At 42.3% G+C, this 21,883-nt stretch overlaps 1 protein-coding gene across 3 annotated transcripts in view; it reads right to left on the reverse strand.

The window, feature by feature from the left end:
- Positions 1 to 19,876: 19,876 nt before the first annotated feature.
- The window catches only part of prkcha (protein kinase C, eta, a), a 204,034-nt gene continuing 202,027 nt past the window's right edge, over positions 19,877 to 21,883 (reverse strand). For all 3 annotated transcript variants that reach the window (XM_048599997.1, XM_048599999.1, XM_048599998.1), the window contains one exon: positions 19,877 to 20,906. In XM_048599997.1, the coding sequence (XP_048455954.1) occupies positions 20,760 to 20,906 (147 nt within the window). In that variant the 3' untranslated portion in view covers positions 19,877 to 20,759. The remainder of the gene's footprint in view (positions 20,907 to 21,883) is intronic.

Raw genomic sequence — 21,883 nt, forward strand, 5'->3', positions numbered from 1 at the left:
TCACTCATCAACACAAGGGTTGAGGGATGTCTAAAATTTGCTGCTTTCTAAGATGTTTCTTGGATATAAGCGATGCTTCTCTGGTAGGGGAAGGGAGGAAGAGGTGGACGAGTCATTCAGTGGAGATGCTGCATGCATTACTCAGAGTGGTAGACAATTGGCTTTAATGGGATAACACAGTGTGGAGGTGCTCCCTCTCTGGGTCCAGGCTGGCTGGGTCAGGAGATGTGGCCACAGGAAGGAGGACAGCCCTCCTCCCCAACAGTCTGTTACCAAGTTCCTTTCACCAAAGTAGGGTGCCCTTAGTGGTGATAGTTAAGCACCACAGGGCGAAGGGCTATCCCTAGTTTGCTGCATTTGAAGTGGTGCATAGCAGGTGTTTAAATATGGTACCGGTGGGCATGAACATCGGAAAGTCTCAGCAGCAGTGGGCACCTCCACATCTGCTGCCGCGGAAGGGCACCATGGAGCCTGGGTGCATAAATAACAAGGTGAGCAATTGAAGATTATGGGGGAAAAGTCACCATGTTCATAAAGCCTCCATGAATCTCCCTGAAAACAACACAGCCAAAAATGGGAAGAATCACCCAGTGTCAACATGCAGGTTGTTTGTAAAGGGATAACAATTGCAACACTGGAACCTATTCTCGTCCCCATCTCAGATCTATATTACCACAATTATTGATCACTTCCTTTCCCTAAGTCATGGATTCATTTCTAACTTTTACAACTCAACGCTATGCTTTCATTGTATTAACCAACTCAGTTAGAGTGAAGGCTTATTTCACCGAACATTGACCTGTAAACTGAATAACCATTTGTTGTACCCATGTTCCAAGATTTCTGTTCAGAGATTCTCGACTGCATATTCCAGAAAATACTTGATCCAATGGGAACTTTGCAAAGTGCTGATTTTTTAGAAAATGATTTTGTCACTCTCCTGAATCTATCATCCAGTGACTGGGTCTCACAAGTGACCAGCAGAGTTCATGAGTTCACCTCCTTTGTAATTCAAAACCATGAATGGAATGGAGAAACATGAAGGATGGTCCACAAATATACACATTCCAGCAGGAAACTCTGTGTCATCATTAGAGATGCCACGTTTAATTCCTTTCCCAGCCCAGACTCCCTGAAGCTGACTATCACGCTCCTTGACTGATGAGATCAGCTAACAGCACCCATTAAAAAAAACCACACCGACACTGCCTTGGCGTCTGTGACTCAGCTAGTGTTTGTTCAACACACTTAATCAGCCATGGGCAGGGTTTCTGAATATTTTTTTAAAAATTATATCATTTCTTTGAGACACTAGCAATGACTTACATTGTGTCATTCTAAAAAGCTTTCCTCAGATGTTCCAGTGCCGAAGTTGTCTCTAAAAATATTCTCTTCTCAGAGCAGTGTGTATTGTTAGGAAGGTGAAATAGTGAGCAGCATAACTAATGATTATAACTCTCCTAAACCTGTGTAAGCAGCAAGTTCAATATAACACTAGCATTAAACAAGGGCGTTTGTCTACCAAGCTTACTTTTTTTGATCAGGAAACAACGATAAGCTTCCTTTACAGCGTCTTCAAAATCCTCCAATGTCATTTGAGACAAACAATCATTGTTGCTAATTACTGTGATAATTTGAGTCTTCTCAGGTTCTGACCCTGGGAAACAGCAGCATGAAATTGTGTTATTGATGTTGTTTGGTGTGGGAATACATGGCACCAGGGAGATGGATAAAGATGTTCCTCCTCATTAAACTTCATGTTTTGCTGTTAATGCAGGCAGATGGTTACTTGACAATGTGGCTGGAGTTGAGTTACTCCCTAAAGGTGGGGAAAGCAGTCATTAAACAGACTGGTTTTACAAGTCATTGCTGTTTTTATTTCATTGTATTCAGGGCTCGAGGCAGTTCACTTTTTCTGGTTTGCCATGATTCATTTTGTCCCTTGTGTTGCAACTGGATTCCAAAGGAATTCATTTATATGCAATTACTATCCTATCCTAGTTGCATAGATATTGCATACACTGAGCCTCTGGCTGCCCTTACTATGTTGAAATCCCGATTCACTGCACAATATTTTATATTCAATTGGATCCTTCACAAGATCTTGGATCAATGGTGTGCACTTTTGGTTCCTTTCCCTCTTGTGGACAAGGGCATTTGTGGGCGTGTTCCCTGCATATGTCAGAAACCAATGATTTGGCGCTATGCTGGATTTCAGTACCTGCTGCTGTGATGCCAATCCTCCCAATCTGGACCATGCAGGTCCATTCAATCATTTTGTGTGTCTCTGCACAAGCATTGAGCTACAAGATGGGCCCTACATCCACCTTTCAGCAAGTTTGATTTTGGAGCAACTTCTGCAAAGTTTCTTCAAGTTCTCAGCAGTGTTTCTGAAGCAATTGTGGAGACATCATTCATTTGACGGGGCATTTGCTGCATTGTCCCAGGGAGGGCAGAGAATTCAGTGATAAAAGTAAAGTATTGCAGGCACTAGAAACCTGATTTTTTTTTTCTATTCATTTGTGGGATGTGGGCGTTGCTGGCTGAGCCAGCATTTCTTGCCCATCCCCAGTGGCCTTTGAGAAGGTGGTGGTGAGCTGACTTCTTGAATCGCTGCAGTCCACCTGCTGTGGGTTGACCCACAATGCCATTAGGGAGGGAATTCCAAGATTTTGACCCAGCGATGGTGAAGGAATGGTGATATATTTCCAAGTCAGGATGATGAGTGGCTTGGAGGGGAACTTGAAGATGGTGGTGTTCCCATATGTCTGCTGCCCTTGTCCTTCTAGATGGAGGTGGTCGTGGGTTTGGAAGGTGCTGACTGAGGATCTTTGGTGAATTTCTGCAGTGCGTCTTGTAGATAGTACACACTGCTGCTACTGAGCGTCGGTGATGGAGGGAGTGGATGTTTATGGATGTAATAACAATCAAGTGGGCTACTTTGTCCTGGATGTATCAAGCTTCTTGAGTGTTGTTGAACCTGCACTCATCCAGGCAAGTGGGGAGTATTCCATCACACTCCTGACTTGTGCCTTTAGATGGTGGACAGGTCTTGAGGAGTCAAGAGGTGTGTTACTCACCGCAATATTCCTGGCTTCTGACCTGCTCTTGTAGCCACTGTGTTAATGTGATGAGCCCAGTTGAGTTTCTGGTCAGTGGTAACCCCCAGGATGTTGACAGTGGGGGAATTCAGTGATGGTAACACCATTCAATGTCAAGGGACGGTGGTTAGATTGTGTCTTATTGGTGATGGTCATAGCCTGGCATTTTTGTGGCTCGAATGTCACTTGCCGCTTGTCAGCCCCAGTCTGGATATTGTCCACATCTTGTTGCATTTGGACATGGACTGCTTCAGTATCTGAGGAGTCACGAATGGTGCTGATAATTGTGCAATCATCGGTGAACATCCCCACTTCTGACCTTATGATGGAGGGAAGGTCATTGATGAAGCAGCTGAAGATGGTTGGGCCTAGGACCCTACGCTGAGGAACTCCTGCAGAGGTGTCTTGGAGCTGAGATGATTGACTTCCAACAATCACAATCATCTTCCTATGTGTCAGGTATGACTCCAACACCCGGAGAGTTTGCCACCAATACCCACTGATTCCAGTTTTGCTAGGGCTCCTTGATGCCATACTCAGTCGAATACAGCCTTGATGTCAAAGGCTGTCACTCTCACTGAACCTCTGGGATTCAGCTCTTTTGTCCATGTTTAAACCAAGGCTGTAATGAGGTCGGGAGCTGAATGGCCCTGGCAAACCCAAACTGGGCATCACTGAGCAGGTTAAACCTGGGCAAGGAAACCTTCTGCTGATTACCACGTACCTTCCTCCCTCAGCTGATGAATCGGTACTCCTCCATGTTGACAACACTTGGAGGAAGCACTGAGGATGGCAAGGGCACAAAATGCAGTCTAGATGGGGGCCTTCAATGAGTAGCTTGGTAGCAGTACTACTGATCAGTAATCTGAAGCCATGAGACTTACTGGGGTCTGGAGTCAATGTTGAGGACTCACAGAGCAACTCCCTCCCGATTGTATACCACCACCTCTGCTGTGTCTGTCCTGCCAGTGGGACAGGACATATTCAGGGATGGTGACGGTAGTGTCTGGGACATTATCTGTAAGGTATGATTCTGTGAGTATGACTATGTCAGGCTGTTACATGACTAGTCTGTGAGACAGCTCTCCCAATTTTGGCACTAGCCCCCAGATGTTAGTGAGGAGGACTTTGTCGGGTCAACAGGGCTGTTTCTTCCGTTGTCTTTTCTGGTGCCTAGGTCGATGCCAGATGATCTGTCCGGTTTCATTTCTTTGAGACTTTGTAGCAATTGGTACAATTGAGTAGCTTGCTAGGGCATTTCAGAACGCAATTGGAGTCAACCACATTGCTGTGGGTCTGGAGTCACATGTAGGCCAGACCAGGTGAGGGTGGCAGATTTCCTCCCCTGAAGGACATTCGTGAACCAGATGGGTTTTTCCGACAATCAGCAATGATTTCATGGTGATCAGTAGATTCTTAATTTCAGACTTCTGTTTTGTTTTATTGAATTCAAATTCCACCATCTGCTGTGGTGGGATTCGATCCCGGGTCCCCGGAACATTAGCTGGGTTTCTGGATTAATAGTCTAGCAATAATACCATTAGGCCAGCGAAAGTGCTGGAGAAACTGTGCAGGTCTGGCACTGTCAGTGGAGAAGGAAACAGAATTAAAGTTTCAAGTCTTCTTCTGAAACCAGAGGATTTGGTTACACTCAAAGGAAGTTCTAATGGTAATATTTTTTATTCATTTGTGGGATGTGGGTGTCGCTGGCTGGCCAGCATTTCTTGCCCATCCCTAGGATTGAATTCCTTGATACAAATCAACATCAACTACAAAGTCGAGAATCAAGCTGCCTGGTGCAACCCCATTCCATGTTTCAAATAAAAGCACTGTACATATGTTTTTAGATCAAAGGCAAGAGAATATTGCATTAAAGAGGTGCCACACAAGACTCCTACCTTGGAGTTCTGAGGAAGGGTCACCGGACCTGAAACGTTAACTCTGTTTTCTCCTTCACAGATGCTGCCAGGCCTGCTGACTTTTTCCAGCAACTTTGTTTTTGCTCCTACCTTGGAAAAGCTTATTCATAAATTCTTGGATGCCAAGTATTTTTCCAAGCTCAATGCTAAGAATGAACATTTGTCAATACATTCCCTGGAGTCATAGGAATTGACAATTTTTAGAATATCTTTCAGTATATGTTCTTTCCTCAGGTTACCATTTGGATTATGTGTCAGATGAGACGTATTCCAACAACATGTCGATTGCATCATTGAGAATCTACCAGGTTGTCTCTGTTTTGCAGTGTTCGAAAGACCTCAACATGAGCATGACACAAACCTCATTAAGCTTATAACAAGAGCAAGGAAGTGTGCTTGTCTGTTCATCACTAAAATGTGTGAAATTGGCATGAATAAATCAATTTCTTCAAATTAATCAACTTGGCAAATGGCATTAATCTAATTATAAAATAAAAGATATACAGAAGAAGCCTATAGCATGAGACAGATGTAATTTACAAAGATATCTTGATTTCTTAAACTTTTTATCCCCATGTATTCCAAACTTTGTGACCCCAAAGTCTCCACTCTTCAAGATCTTTTCCAGAAAGACACATGATATATTTGCAGGAAGAGTACTAGCATATTTTTAAGTCTCTCAAAAATGTTTATCATTTAGCAAGTGTGTACTTCGATATTTTGATCCTCCTAAGTTTACAGTATTGGAAATAAATGCATCTCAGAAAGGCTTCAGAATATAGTGTAACAGGATGCCAAACTTATTGTGTTTGACTCTAACAACATTGTGGGGCCAGTTAGTTCAGTTGGCCAGACAGCTGGTTTGAACTGCAGAGTAAAGCCAACAGCCTGGGTTCAATTCCTGCACCAACTGAGGTGTCCATGAAGGACTCTTCTTTTCAACCTGTCCCGTCAGGCTAAACCACCACCAGTCATGTCTCTCTAAGGCCAGAGCAGTACTTTAGTTTGGTTGGAATATGCTGACTCTACCTTTACCTTCTGGCAAACTACTCCAATATTGAAAGAAAAGCTCCAGTCTTTGGAATGCACACCTATTTGGCAAACATTTCATTGCTCTTACTGACTACAAACCATCGAAAATGATCTGTTAAAAGTCATTGACATGAAGTAACCTCTGTGACTCCAATGACCACTTCTGAAAATCCGGGGGTACAATTTAGAAGTACAAAACAAAACCAGGTCCCAAATGACCAATTACCAATGCTCTTTTGCTGATTCCAAATCCTGCTAAGACCTAAAATACTCCTTTTGATCTATAAGTGGGTATTAATGAATTTGTGATTAGAAGATAGTTTCATGGTCAATCTTAGACATCTTGGCCACAACCAAGCATAGTAGATTCAGCAAGATATGTCAGATGATGGCCAATTATAACAGGTCAAAAGGATTATCATCAATATTGGCCTGAATCGTTTCAATAGGTCCTGAAGCAGACAAATTCCTTCTGGCCATTCTGAGTTGAATTAGGACTCTCCCAGAGTGTGTCAATACAGTGTGGAGCTGGAGGAACACAGCACATCAAGCAGCATCAGAGGAACAGGAAAGTCAATGTTTCACTTTTACACCCTTCTTCAGGACTGATGAAGAGTGTAAACCCTAAACATTGACTTTCCTACTCCTCTGAAGCTGCCTGACCTGCTGTGTTCCTCCAACTCCACACTGTATTGACTCTGACTCCAGCAACTGCAGTTCTTGCTATCTCCCAGAATATAATTTTTAGACGTAAACAAGTCATTATTCCACAAGCTCTACATCGAGACCATATGGACAGTGATCGCATAAGTGCAGGAAAAAGAGGTCAGATTGCTGCATGAATCCATATATTGTCCTTGCATCAATAAGCACATCAAGCAACTGGTCAAATCATGTGACATATATCACCTTTATCAATCTCAACAACCAAGAGAACCTCTTACTGCACACCATATTCCTTTTGAGCCATGGTGCAAGATTGCAACTGATGTATTCCACATCCAAATATGTGATTACATACTGGACACCAACTACTTCACTAAACTCCCTTTCTTGTGATAAATCAAAGCTACCACAAGTGAAACGGCTGTTGATGCATTGACTGCCATATTCAGTACTTGCAATGTTCCTCAACAAATTGTGTCAGGTAGTGGTCTGTAGTATAGGCCGTCTCCGAGTTACGATTGCATTCCGTTCTTGAGTACGTTCACAAGTCAATTTGTACACAGATTGGAACACAATACAGGACAACATAAAAGAGCTACAAAAACAGAAATTGCTGGAAAAAGCCCAGCAGTTCTGAAGAAGGGTTTTTGGACCTGAAATGTTAACTCTGATTTCTCTCCACAGATGCTGCCAGACCTGCTGAAATTTTCCAGCAACTCATGTTTTGTTTCTGATTTTCAGCATCTGCAGTTCTTGCAGTTTGATAAGATAGATTAGAGTTTATGAGAAAAAGTCAGGTAAGCCTTATACGGAAGGAACATCAATAAAAGAAAAAGTAATTTGAGAGAGATTTTTTATGAAGGACGAATTGCCTACCAGCTAGCAACCATTTCTTTGTATATTGGTTCAGATTGAGAGGGCATTCAATATTTTTAATCAGAGATGTTTTGATGTACGTCTGGAGCTAGTAAGATTTGAACATGGACCTTCAGGCTTAGATGTGGAGACATAAATATTGTTCGCATGAACCTTGTTGGATACAGGTACAGGTATTTGTGAGCCAGTAACTAATGTAGAAGCAGAAAGTCCACATTCAAATCTCACCTCACATGTGAGTCCTGTATTGAAACGTTTGACTTAAAAATATCCAAGGGCTTTCTCAGTTAGGCCTCTTGTGGTATGTCCCTACCTGTGGGCCAGAAGGTCCGGTCAAGTCCAACCTGCTCCAGAGATATGTAACAACATCTCTGAACAGGTTCATTAAAGAATTCTGAGTTATTTTAAACCTTTATTGTAATTGTTTTTATGATGTGATGTTTATTTTAAATTTCAAATGAATTCATTTAATATTTCTTCAGGTTGTGCAATGTAAGCATTCAAGGAACAAAAATCTTTAATGATGATGTTATAATTATGAAGAAATGTATTCTGGAAACATCTCTTTTGGTCTTTGGGGGTTATGGGTTTTGCTGGCCGGGACAGCAATTATTTCTATTCTCTAAATGCATTTGAGAAAGTGGTGGTGAGCTGTCTTCTTGAATTGCTGCTGTTCATCTGATGTAGCTACACCCACACTGCTGTTAGAAGGGGAATTCCAGGGCTTTCGCAAATGCCCACTTTTAAATTTTGGAAGCAAAAGTGACTCAAGGCCAGAATAATTTGACTTGGAGAAAGTAGGTTCTGCAAGATGCATGCACCTCTAATGTCACCATGTGGAGTCATTTATGTTCGAAGGACATAATCAAACGTATCCATGCCACAGAGTTAATTGTTTGCATATTTTGTTGCATTGACCAGCTGAACATATTCCAAAGTAAATTATAGATCTCTTCGGAATATATTAGTCATATATCCATTCTAGTCCATGGCTATAATGTGAAGATATTATATGTCAAGGAATCATTTGAAGTAAATTAACATCCTAAATGCTGAGTTAAGGTTTCAGATTCAGACTCAGTCTGTCCTGAGTTAGTTGCTGTTAGTCAATGCAGCAGCAAGGAAGTTATATTATCCTCAGTACTTCAGGATTAAGGAAAGGAAAACGGACCAGGTTTCCCGCAACGTATGCTATCCAGTGAACCTGACTAGAAGTGCGTGTGTGGATGCTGAGTGTAAGCAGATTCAGATCTATCCATGTGGAATTATAAGTCAGATAACCTTCCAATGCTCACTATAAATGCACAACATGTGTAAGGTAGTTCCTTGCACTCAGTGGTGATCCAGGTATAAAAGAGTTATAAGATTTCCGTATTTCCCCTGTGAATGGTCTGATACAGGAGTAATGTTAATGCCGCTTTAAAGAATCCTAATGTTTTGTGCTGGGGAGCCAGTTGAAATACCTGCTTAAGTGTCTACCGCTGCATCTCTAATAGTCTACCCTTTAATCTAATTTACAAGTTCACTTCATCTCGCCTTGCTTTCATGATTACTCATTTTTACATTTTACCAGAAACTTTTTCTTTTTCTTTCAGGCATCAAGGCCCACAAGATGCAACAACTCAGAGATCCCTTTTGCCCGCTGGAACCTTCACCCCTCCCCTTCCCTCTGACTCCATCTGCTCCCCCAACCTCACCTCCTATCAGGTATTCACCATCCACGTCCTAACCTTCCACTCAGCAACGGTCTCAACTTTATCCCTCTGCGGCCCCACCATAACAAATTTCAGGCACGACATGATGTTGAACTCTTCATCCACCATCTTCACTCATTTCTTTGGACAAGAGTCCTCTCCCCATCCCACCTTTGCCCAGTTCCAGCATTTTCTCTCCACCTGGACACCTCCCTCAGGCATTTTACTTGCACTCGATCTGTTCTTTGAGAACTGTTGACATGACATTGGTTGCCTCAATTTCTCTGTACCCCTTACCCAACCCAAACTATCTCCCTCCGAACTGACTGCACTCCATGCGCTTAGATCTAACCCTGACTTTGTTATTGAGCCTGCCGATAAGGGTGGTGCTGTTGTAGTCTGACGTACTGACTTCTACATTGCAGAGGCTGAGCGGCAGCTCTCAGATACCTCCTTCTACCTTCACATGCTCCACATGGCACATCAAGCTATTGCATCAAATATGGTTACTGACCTCGTTTCATCTGGTGATCTACCCCCCTCTCCCCACTGCCTCCGAGCTGATGGTCCCCAAGTCCCACACAGCTCACTTGTACCTCCTTCCAAAAGTCCACAAACAGGACGGCCTGGGCAGACCCATTGTTTCAGCCTGCTTCTGCCCCAGAGAACTCATCTCTTCCTACCTTGACTCAGTTTTTTCTCCCCTGGTCCAATCCCTGCCCACGTACTTCCGTGATTCCTCCAACGCTTTACGCCAGTTTCAGAATTCCCAGTTTGCTGGTTCTAGCCGCCTCCCCTTTACCATGGCTGTGCAATTCCTTTACACATCCATTCCTCACTAGGTCTCAGGGCTCGCTGTCTTTTTCTACAGCAAAGGCCTGAACTGTCTCCACCCACCACCACGTCCTCCATTTGGCCAAACCCATCCACACCCTCAATAACTTCTCTTTTAACTCCTCTCATTTTCTTCCCGTCAAAGGGGTCACCATGGGTATCTGCATGAGCCCTAGTTACGCCTGTCTCTTCGTGGGGTACGTGGAACATTCTTTGTTCCAGTCCTATTCCAGCCACCACCCACAACTTTTTCTCCAATATATCGATGATATCATCAGTACTGCTTCCCTCTCTCATCTGAAATTGGAAAAGTTCATCGATTTCGCTTCCAATTTCCACCCTGCCCTCACTTTCACCTGGTCTGTCTCTGACTCCTCCCTTCCCTTCCTCGACATCTCTGTTTCCATTTCTGGGGATAGACTGGCCCCTAATATCCACTATAAACCCAAAGTCTCCCACAGCTACCTGGACTATACATCTTTGCACACTGCTTCCTGTGAAGACTCCATTCCATTCTCTCGGTTCCTCTGTCTCCGTCATATATGTTCTGATGAGGCCAACTTCGACAAGGGGGCCTCCGAAATGTCCACCATATTCCTCAACCGAGGATTCCCCAGCACTGTTGTTGACAGGGCCCTCAACCAGGTCCAGCCAATCTCCCGCACTTCCGCCCTCACACATTCTCTTCACTCCTGCAACAGCAATAGGGTTCCCCTTGTCCTTACCTGCCATCCCACCAGCATCCACATCAGAAGATCATCAGACGCCACTTCCGCCACCTCCAGCAAGATGCCACCACCAGATACATATTCTCCTCACCTCCCTTGTCTGTCTTCCACAGGGACTGTTCCCTCTGGAACTCCCTGGAACTCCCTCCACTCCTCCTTCAATCCCAACACCACCTCACAGCCTCACGGCACCTTCCCCTGCAACTGCTGTAGATGTAACACCTGCCCATTTACTTCCTCCCTCTCGGTATCCAAGGGCCCAAACATATCTTCCAGGTGAAGCAGCATTTTACCTGCACTTCACACAATCTAGTCTACTGTATCCACTGTTCACAATGCGGTCTCCTCTACATTGGGATAACGAAATGTAGACTGGGTGATTGCTCGCCAAACAAAACCCTGAGCTTCCTGTTGCCTGCCACTTTAACACACCACCCTGTTCCCTGGCCAACATCTCTGTCTCTGGCTTGCCGCCGTGTTCCAGGGAAGCTCAACGTAACCTGGAAGAACAACGCCTCATTTTCCGCTTGGGGACCCTGCAGTTCTCCAGACTCAACATTGAGTTCAATAATTTTAGGGCCTAAACTCTCCCGTGTCCTAGCCCCAGCACCACATACCAAGCCTTGTTATCACATAGTCTGCCATTGCACACTATCTCTTTTTAGCCATTTATAGTCTCCATTAACAGCTATCCTAGCCAGACTGTTATCCATTCTTTGTTTGTCCAACTGTTTTTCTTTCTCTTTGGGCTCTATGCTCACCTATTGTTTGCTCCTTAGCTCCTCCCCTAACCTATCTTCTGCATATAAACCAACATTTTACTGCCCACCATCGTTCTGAGGAAGGGTCATCGGACCCAAAACATTAACTCTGATTTTTCTTCACAGATGCTGCCAGATCTGCTGAGCTTTTCCAGCAACTTCTGTTTTTTTCTTGTTTACATTTTACATACTAGTTTCAGACACAGTCCTCTCTCCCTCAAGCTGAATATAAACTTTACTCATATTATGATCACCACTACTTAGAAGTGCCTTCACTATGAGGTCATTAATTAATCCTATCTTGTTACACAATGCCAGGTCTATTTTAGCCAATTCTCTTGCCCTGTCACTACTTTCTAACTAATCATATCTTCTCATATTTGATCTTTTTGCCACAATTATTGAATTAAAATCATCTGTACTTCCCCAGTTAGGTGGATCATGGTACTGTTCAGAGAACAGCAGGAGATTTACCTGGTGTCATAGTTAACATTTAATGTTCAGTCTACATTTCTGAGAGCTGATCTTCCGAGCATTCATTTCTATTTGTGGGATTCTGCTGTGTATAAATTGGCCACAGCATTTGCGTATCAAACAGTACTGACTATAACCTAAAATAGATACATTCCAGTAAGAAAATAAAAATTCCTAAGAGAGAACCCACCATCTGCAGTTAGTTTTAAAAAAGACAAGTTAAAGATAGTACCAAACTTAAAGAAAAAGCAAATAACTATCCAATTTACAACTAACCTGCATAGTTCACTGCAAGTCCAGCCCCACATTTCACGCAGTTGTTACAAAAGTTCAACATGTTAATATAAGTACAAAAAAATTCCCCAGTTACCTGATTTTCAGACCAAGGTTGTTAGAAAACCTGGACCAGATGTTTGTACTTAACAAGAATTATTTTTTATTACATGTAATTAAACTCTAGCTATAGATAAACAGTTATAAAATATCTGCATATAACATTAGAAAGCCAAATCTAATCCCCTTATAAATGCTTCCTTACACAGAAACACATACTCAGCTCACACACACAGAGTAACAAATAGATTATAGGCTGAGGAAAACTGGGAGAAAGTTCAGTGATTCATGTTAAAGGGTTGCTGATATGGTCCTTATGTAGTAGGAATGTGACTTTTCATTCATCTTTGTCCCGATGCTTCCATTAGCATGCAAGAGGCACAGGGTGGTTGATTTGCTTATAAAAGGTCTTGACTTATCAATTAAGAGTCACAACTTACAACAACTGAAGGAACTGGTTTTCTTGAGGTTTAAAGTGAAGTTTGACTGCAGAGAACAGAGAGACAGCTCTCGAGCTGGTGGAGATCAAATGACTTTTCTCTGTATCTTGTTCTCAGCCTCAAGCTGTTCAGTTACCTGAATATCAATCGGTTGTTGGTAGACAAAAGGCTTATGTCATAAATAACTGGTTACTAGCTACTAGTTGCTAACCAGCTGTACCTATCCACAAAATCCCTTGGCACCAAATCATCCGCAACCACTTCAATTACTGCTTGTACAAAAAGCTGTTTACACAATGCATGCTATAAATATCAGGCTATTTGCTCTTAAAAACATGCAGCAATCCTTTAAAACACTGGTTTTAAAATAGTACTTCATAATTTCAGTCTGCAACTTTAAAACAACACAAAAATTAAAAAAAACCCTTTCTTCACAAAAAGATAGGTACCAAATTAAAACATTGGATAGAATATTAAAAATCACCAAAAATGATTAAAAGATTAATATTAAGGGAAATATAATATTGTTAGAGAAAGCTAGCAAGAAATATAGTAATAGATGGTAAGAGTTTCTATTGACATTTTAAAAAAAGTGATCACATGGGAAGGAGACAGAGCTGGAAAATAGACTGTATAAACATGGGTAAAGTACACATTTTGCTATCACAACAGATAATGCACAGCTAGAGAAGAGGATAAAAGCATGGAATCAGCAACAAGTTCAATGACTACAAATAATAAATACTTTGAATAATTCCAAGGAAACATGTTCCCCATAGGTACCATGCAAAGTCCAATCAATCATTTCCAAAAGTGCCAATCAAGGTTCTGTGCACAAATGGGACATTGTAAAAGGTTGGTCGTCTGAAACATGCAGATGTTTGCTTCCTAACATTATGTCCCTCTTAAAAATAACAAGGGGTTGATTACTGGGGTTATGAGCGGGACCACCACTGATCCCCTCTGGAAGTCCTCATCACCATACAGGTGTTAACACTGATCGGTGAAATTTGGCTCCAAGTAGTAATCAAAATGCATACGATGGACCTCTGCATAGAATAGCGGAAACCAGAAGTTAGATTAATTTAAGAAAAGGTTGAAGGTTACAGTTGGGAGGGGAGTTGGGAAAGGAAAAGATTTTAAGTTCCCTTTGGCCAAATAATTTGATGCGGTTATGATCTACAACAGCAATGAGCTAGTGATATGGATAACTAGCAGGCACCAACATCTCAGGGCAAGCTCCATGGCCAGACAGTGTGCACACGTCACCATCCATGGACATTGGCATCTGATAAGTACCAGCCTCACTGTACCCTTATGGCACATCTTCAATTCATTTAGAATACACATCAATGCTGCACTGGCCCCGCTCATTGCAATGTTGCTACCAGGGCACAAAGAATAAGGCTGAGCATCCATCTCATGGATTAGACCAAGGTGCCTCTCAGGAATCTTCAGTTGCTCTCTTAGTGTTCTCTCACTCTGAGCTTACTTAGATGTGCACATCATCTTTGTTTTACCTTGCCTTGCCTTTTTGTGCTTTGCCCCTCAGCTAGAGCTAATAATCTCACTGTAATTTTGGCTTGCCTTACCTTTTAGTGTAGACACAAAGCCAGGCAGCTTGTTGGGTTTGTTAGCACTCATTAGTCACGGAGGTGCAAATTTTGCTGCATGACACAGGACTATCTCCATTTCATCCTGCACTATGTGCTAGCTATGTACACATCAAATGCACCGTATGTACTTCAAGCAAATAGCTATGTCTCGAAGTCTAAAGGGAGCAGTTCTCTATTAAGGGAGAGACCTGGAATGAGGCAAAGGGAAGGATTGAGTGTGCTGAGAGTAGTTGGTACATCTGTTAGTGCTAATGCAGGTGGGCAAAGATGGTGAAGTGTCCTGAGTACGTGATTAGGAGATGCAGAGGCCATGTAGGGCTAATGGTGTGTGTGGGTGGATTGAGTTTGAGTTAGGGTTAGAGTGAAAGAGGGAAGATGTCACATCAATAACGAGGGTGGTAAAGCATGAGCCTTGGTGCAAGGTGGGAGCAGTAGCCGATATAGAGGGTGATCTAGCTGACAGAGGATGGTGGTTCTCACTCTGTTGGAGCAGAGAAGATCATTGACTTTTTCCCTACACTGCTGTGTGATCCACCAGACCATGAAAACCACGCAGACTTGGCTGCCAACCTTGGACAAGGCTGGCAGTTCTGGGTTTGTGGCCTCCTCTCCTGCATCTGGGTCAGAGAGGGTGGCTCTCCTCTACAGCATTCCACCTACCAAGACTTCTAGCTTCATGTCTGGGAAGCAGTGCGCCAAGGTTCCCTTCTCAGCTGTTCCCGGGATGAGTGTCCACAAACAGGCAGGGAGGTTTCAGACTGGTAGAGTTTGACCAGCTCCAGGAATCCCGGCATTTCCTCAGTATTTCCTCAGTAATACTCAGTGGTGAGTATTTCTGCCAACAGCAAGTGGGGGAGTAGCCGAGAAGCTATTGTGACCTGGGACATGGTAAATAGTTTTGGATGTTAGCATGGAAAAACTCACTAGGCCTAGATAAGCGAAACTCTCCAAGAAACTCAACAAGAAAGACACTCCATTTCTGGGTAAGATTCAGACCACAATCTCTCAACTGTAATTAACCTTTCTTTGCAAGTCATCTCAAGAACATGACACTTGTTTATCTGTCAGCTTGTTCTTACCTGTTTGGAACTATTCCTGTAAAATACTCAGAACCAGTTGTGCAATTATTGTGCTCTTGATGAGTCACTCTCTTTGTGTGATATAAATGCTGACCTCTTTTTGAAAAGCTCTACAATAAACAATGCAACTTTTTCCTTTGCCTTTCAAAATCTAAAACAAATACTGAATTGCACACAATCATTCTGCATTTCGCAACTAAACTTTGAGATATGGTTACGATCAATCATTGGATGTTTGATAAAAAGAGTTTGATTTATTCTGAAAAAAAATCATAAAATCTTTGAAATAGGTGTTTTGGTTTATTTTACTAATCTTTCAAAATAACATTTTTCACTGGGACGTAGGAGGTTGAGAGGTAACCTCATAGATGTTTGTAAAATCACGATGGGTATACACAAGGTGAATGGCAAGAGTCTTTTCCCTAGGGTGGGTGATTTCAAGACTAGTCAGCATATTCTTAAGGTGAGAGGAGAAAGAATTAAAAAGACGTGGGGGCAATTTTTTTTACATAGAGTGCGGTTGTGTGTGGAATGAACTTCCAGAGGAAGTGGTGGACATGGGTACAATGTTTAAAAGAAATTTGGATAAGTACCATGAATGTTTGGAGGAATATGGGCCAAGCACGGGCAAGTGGGACTAATTTAATTTGGGATTATGGTCAGCATGGACTGGTTGGACCGAAGGGTCTGTTTCCATTCTGTATGACTCTATAACTCCAGTCTCTGTCATTCAGCTCTCTTTACTACCTTCTTACAAGATTCTTTTCAGTTGTTAGCTGCGCAGTGATCTTCAACCATGTGTTTTTTTCCCCCTGTCAAGTAGATAAATAAGTAAGTCATCCTTCTTGACATGATTGACCACACCATTCTCTCCAACACTCCCGTGGGTGGAACACCACTTGCCTAGCTTTTTCCTTCTCCTCTAACCACGGTCAACATACGTCTTGTTAAAAATATTATTCACCCTTGTGATGTGGGCATTGCTGGCTATTGCCCATCCCCAGTTGTCCCTGTGCTGGCTCTTATAAAGTCAGAGGGTCATACAGCAATTAAACAGACCCTTCAGTCCAACTCGTCCATGGTGACCAAGTTTCCCAAACTAAACTAGTCCCATTTGTCTGCATTTGGCTCATACCCCTCTAAACCTTTCCTATTCATGTATCTGTCCAAATTTTTTTTTTTTAAGTGTTGTAACTGTACCTGCATCTACCATTTCCTCTGGCAGTTCATTTCATGTATGAACCACCCTCTGTGTGAACAAGTTGACTCTCAGGTCCCTTTTAAATCTTTTCACCTCTCACCTTAAAATTATGCCCCTCTAATTTTGGCCTCCCCTACCCTAGGGAAAAGGACTTGCTGTTAACCTTATCTCTGCTCTTCATGATTTTATAAACCTCTTATAAGATCACCCCTCAACCTTTTATGCTATCCAGCCCATTTTTATAGCTCAAGCCTTCCAGTCCTGGTAACATCTTTGTAAATCTTTTCTGAACCCTCTCTAATTTAATAATATACTTACTATAGCAGGGTGAACGGAACTGTACACAGTACTCCAAAAGTGGCCTCACCAACATCCTGTACAACTGCAACATGACATCCCAATTCCTATACTCAAGGTTCTGAGCAATGAAGGCAATTGTGCCAAATGCCTTCTTTACCACTCTGTCTACCTGTGATGCAACTATGTACTTGAACCCTTTGGTCTCTCCGTTATACAACACTCTCCACGGCCCTACCATAACTTTGTAAGTCTTACTTCTTGTTTGTCTTACTAAAATGCAACATCTTGCATTTATCTAAATTAAAGTCCATCTGCCACTCCTCAGCCCATTGGCCCAAATGATCAAGATCCCTTAGTAATCTTAGATAACCTTCTTCACGGTCTACTATACCACCAATTACAGTCCATTTTGTCCAAGTAGACACACAATGCTGTAGGGGAGGAAGTTCCAGGATTTTGACCCAGTGACTCTGATGCAATGGTGATATATTTCCAAGTCAGGATGATGGGTAGCTTGGAGGGGAACTTGCAGGTGATAGTGTTCCTATGTATCTGCTGCCCTTGTCGTTATAGATGATCACAGTGGTGAGTTTGAAAGGTGTTGCCTAAGGATCTTTGGTGAATTTCTGAAGTACATCTAGTAGGTGTGCTCACTGCCACTACTAAGCATTGGTTGCTGATAGATTGAATATTTATGGATGTGGTGGCAATCAAGCAGGCTGCTGTATTGTGGTTTGTGTCAAGCTTCTTGAGTGGTTTGGAGCTGCAGTCATCCAGGAAAGTGGAAGGTATTCCATCACACTACTGACTTGTGCCTTGTAGATGGTGGGCAGGTGTTGGGGAGTCTGGAGGTGAGTTATCCATTGCAGGATTTTTAGCCTGGGGACCCTACAGCCCTCCGGACTCAATATTGAGTTCAATACTTTTAGGGCCTAAGTTCTCCCATGTCCCAGCCCCCTATCCCACACACCAGGCCTTGTTACCACATAGTCTGCCATTACACACCCCCTGTTGTTAGTCACTAACAGTCCCCATTAACATCTATTCACCCTCGCAGCCTGATCATTAGCAACTCCTTTGTCTGTCCAACTGTCTTTCTCTCTCTTTGGGCTCTATCCTATCGTTTACTCCCTATCGCACCCACCTCCCTATTTTCTGCATATAAACTGACGTTTTCCCAGCCACCATCAGCTCTGAGGAAGGGTCACCAGATCTGAAACATTAACTCTGTTTTTTCCTTCACAGATGCTGCCAGACCTGCTGAGCTTTTCCGGCAACTTTGTTTTTGTGCAGGATTTTTAGCCTCTGACTTTGCCCTTGTCACCACAGTTTTTATGGCTAGTCCAGTACAATTTCTGGGCAATTGTAACCCTCAGGATGTTGAAAGTGAGGGATTCAGGATGGTGATGCCATTGAATGTCAAAGAGTGATAGCTAGACTCTCCCTTGTTGGAAATGGCATTGCCTGGCACTTGTGTGGCATGAATGTTACTTGCCACTTGTCAGCCCAAATCTGGGTATTGTCCAGATTTTGTTGTATTTGGACATGGACTACTTCAGTATCTCAGCAGTCACAAATGGTGCTGAATGTTGTGCAACCATTATTGAAAATCCCATCTTCTGAAGTTATGATGGAGGGAAGTTCATTGATGAACCAGCTGAAGATGGTTAGGTAATCCTGCTGCAATGTCACCTTCATGTTAATTCTGATGCCCTCTAAGAATCAATCCTTGCTCCCCTCTTATTTCTCATTGTTATGCTGTCCCTTTGCAACATCCCCTGAAAGCACATTGTTTTCCATGAATCCTGATTTTGAAGCTCAAACTCATCATCACTTCTCTCAATTCCTCCACTGTCACTAAGTTAACCAATTGATTTTTTTAACATCCATGACTGGATGATCAGAAATTTCCTCCAGTCAAATGTGAAGCAGAATGAAGGCATTGTTTTCCCTCTTTGTTTCAAACTCCGCTCTCTTGCTACCAATAGCACCCATCTCCCTGGCAACTCTCTGAGAGGAAACTAGTTCATTTATAATCTTGGGTCAAATTTGACCTTGTGATGAGCTCCTGATCAGACTCCCTCTCCATCACTAAGATCACCTATTTGTACGTAAATAACATTGTCCAACTTTGCCAACATCAGCTCATCCATTGCTGAAACTCAGTCACGGCCACAAACCTCTAGAATACCCACACTCTTCCAATTCTGGCCTCTTGAGCTCCCTGATTTAATTGGCCCACCACTGGTAGTTAGCCTTCAGCGGCTGAGGCCCTACATTCTAGAATATACTCCAAACACCTATCTGACTCCATAACTAATTTTTCCTTGAAGAAGTTCCACAAAACACACGTCCATTTTTGGCATAGGGTAATATTTTGTTTTATGTTGCTCCTTTGATGTTCCTTGGGATGCTTGATTATAATAAAGGTGCTATACAAATATAAGCTGTTATTGCAGCTATTGTTGGCTTTTTATCTGCCTTCTTATTGAAATTAAAGTGCCGAGAAGGATTATTTTACTATGATTAAGAGAAGTATCTCTTATTCCAACTGTCCCCCTTGGATACCTTTATAAGTGGCAACAGCTTTTCAATTAAGAATGTAGTCATAGCTAAAGGGTGCAACTGCTTTTACACTCTGGAGCTGTGCCATAAGGAATATGCCTTATTAGTGGGCAATCTACACAAAATAAATAAAGAAGAATGAAATTAATATATTGGGAAAAGTGGATTGAGAGTGAGCGACAGAAACAACCAACCAAAGGGAAGCTTACTCACTTTGGTTCCACTTAATCCAGGTTTCTTTTAAGAACAAAGCTGCATTTTTAAAAAATCTGGTCAACTTTAATGAGCCACAACACTGTACAATTGAACAGGACAACAGTAATATGTCATTCATGATGCTGGATTATCAAGTGCAGGCAGAAACTCTCCTACCCATCCCCATGCACAGGTTTACAAAACTCTACACGTCATCAGTTTATCGTTGCTCATGCCATCACATCTCCTGTATTGTGCATTTCCAAAAATAAGGCAATTATAATCTTAGATGCCATATTCATACAAAATAAGCATTTTTGTAACATTTATTTTCCAACTGCTATAACTTACAAGCACAGGAAAGATTCCACTCTCCATTCCATATCTATGTGTCTCCATAATGCACCCAAATTTTAAAATGGCTACTTCAAGCAGACAGCAAAGTACATGGTATGATGGCATGCAAGCTATTCCAGCCCACATAAACAAATAGGTGGGTCCCTGAAAACAAAGTGCCACTGAAAAGAGTCAATTACCATTTATGAAAGTGTAGAATTGCTTTCTTGTAACAAATTTCAGTTTTTACTTATCAATACGGAGCTCATTAAATATCTAAATGGCTGAGTTTAAAAGATAGATGCACAGTTCAGTAATGATTCACTGCAACAACACTTATTTGTAAATGACTGATGAAAATCTGTTCTGACATTCAGAATGGTGGAAAGATAATGGACAACAACACAAAGCCACTTACTGTCACAAAGTTACACAACACCAAAATTCAATATAAATAGCATGCCAGTTCTCTTTCAGCAACTGTAAATGATGATGTTGCCTGAATAAATTTTCTCTGTCATCGCATTGGAATAACTGTTCCACTTGCTTGTGCCAGGACTTGTCAGAGTTTTGAAACTGTCTTCTCACCAATGGATTGAGATTCATATTTCAAGCTCCCACTTCTTCAGCAACAAATGAGAATCCCTTAAATTCATCCTGATTGATCATCCGGATCAGGGATTCATCAACTGGCGTCAGTACAGGCTTTTCTGTGGTGAAGTCTCGATCAAAATTATTTACATCCCTGTTTGTTTTCTGACAGAAAAGAAAAATGAGATACATTGTCAGCTGACTCGGGTTTATACCTCTCTTAACCAAGCAAAACATTCAACTTTAAACTTCATTCTTCTCTGGCGGTATGCTCAAATGTTTTGTTCAAGATTGAGGGTTAAATTTTCATTCACAGGGCTGGGAAAATTCCAAGAGCTGGTCAATTCTAATCTCTGATGCTTTTAATTACAAAATGAGACATTTTTTTAATAGTTATTTGCCAACAGCTACAACTTTTATATATGAGAAAGCTTACATTCTCCATTTTATACCTATGTTTCTCCATGTGACATTGAAATTTTAAGATGGCTACCTCAAGCTCAACTGGGGACTTGTTAACAGGAGTTGCACCCACTGAGACAGAAACAGCATGGAGGTAGTCCAAAGGGCTGTTGGGTGAAGACGTGGCTTGTTTCAAAGGTCCACTATGATGCTTTGGAATTTAGTTCCAGCTGTAAAAACTAAATAATAAGACCAAAAACAGACACCTAGTCCTCAACCCTCACACATCCACATACTCCCCATGCTAAAAATTGACCCCAACCACCCCTCCATGACTCCATATAATCTATACCTCTCTACCCACCTCCCATTGTCCCTCCTAACCTCCATGCCAACCAATGTTCCTCCTACAATCCCAAATGTCCTCCATCTATGCCACTGTACCCACTGCCATGCTCCTCATACTCGATATGACACCACCCCACCCATCCGCACGACCCTTCACAGCTTTTGTGCCAACTAGTTGCCAACTCAGGTCAGGCCATGAACTCCACCACACTAATCCCCATGGCCCTTTATAAAACCAATGCCAACGTGGTGCCATGTCACCCCACCAACACCGTTTGCCCTTAAAAATCGATATGATGTGGCATTAAATGTGGAGAAACAGTGGAAACTCAAGGTTTAAAGACTACTAAAATTTTGACTGAAAAAGTGTCATCCAGTATTCATCACAGATA

Source organism: Rhincodon typus, chromosome 8 (genome assembly GCF_021869965.1).
Source record: "Rhincodon typus isolate 14 chromosome 8, sRhiTyp1.1, whole genome shotgun sequence".
Classification (NCBI taxonomy): domain Eukaryota; kingdom Metazoa; phylum Chordata; class Chondrichthyes; order Orectolobiformes; family Rhincodontidae; genus Rhincodon; species Rhincodon typus.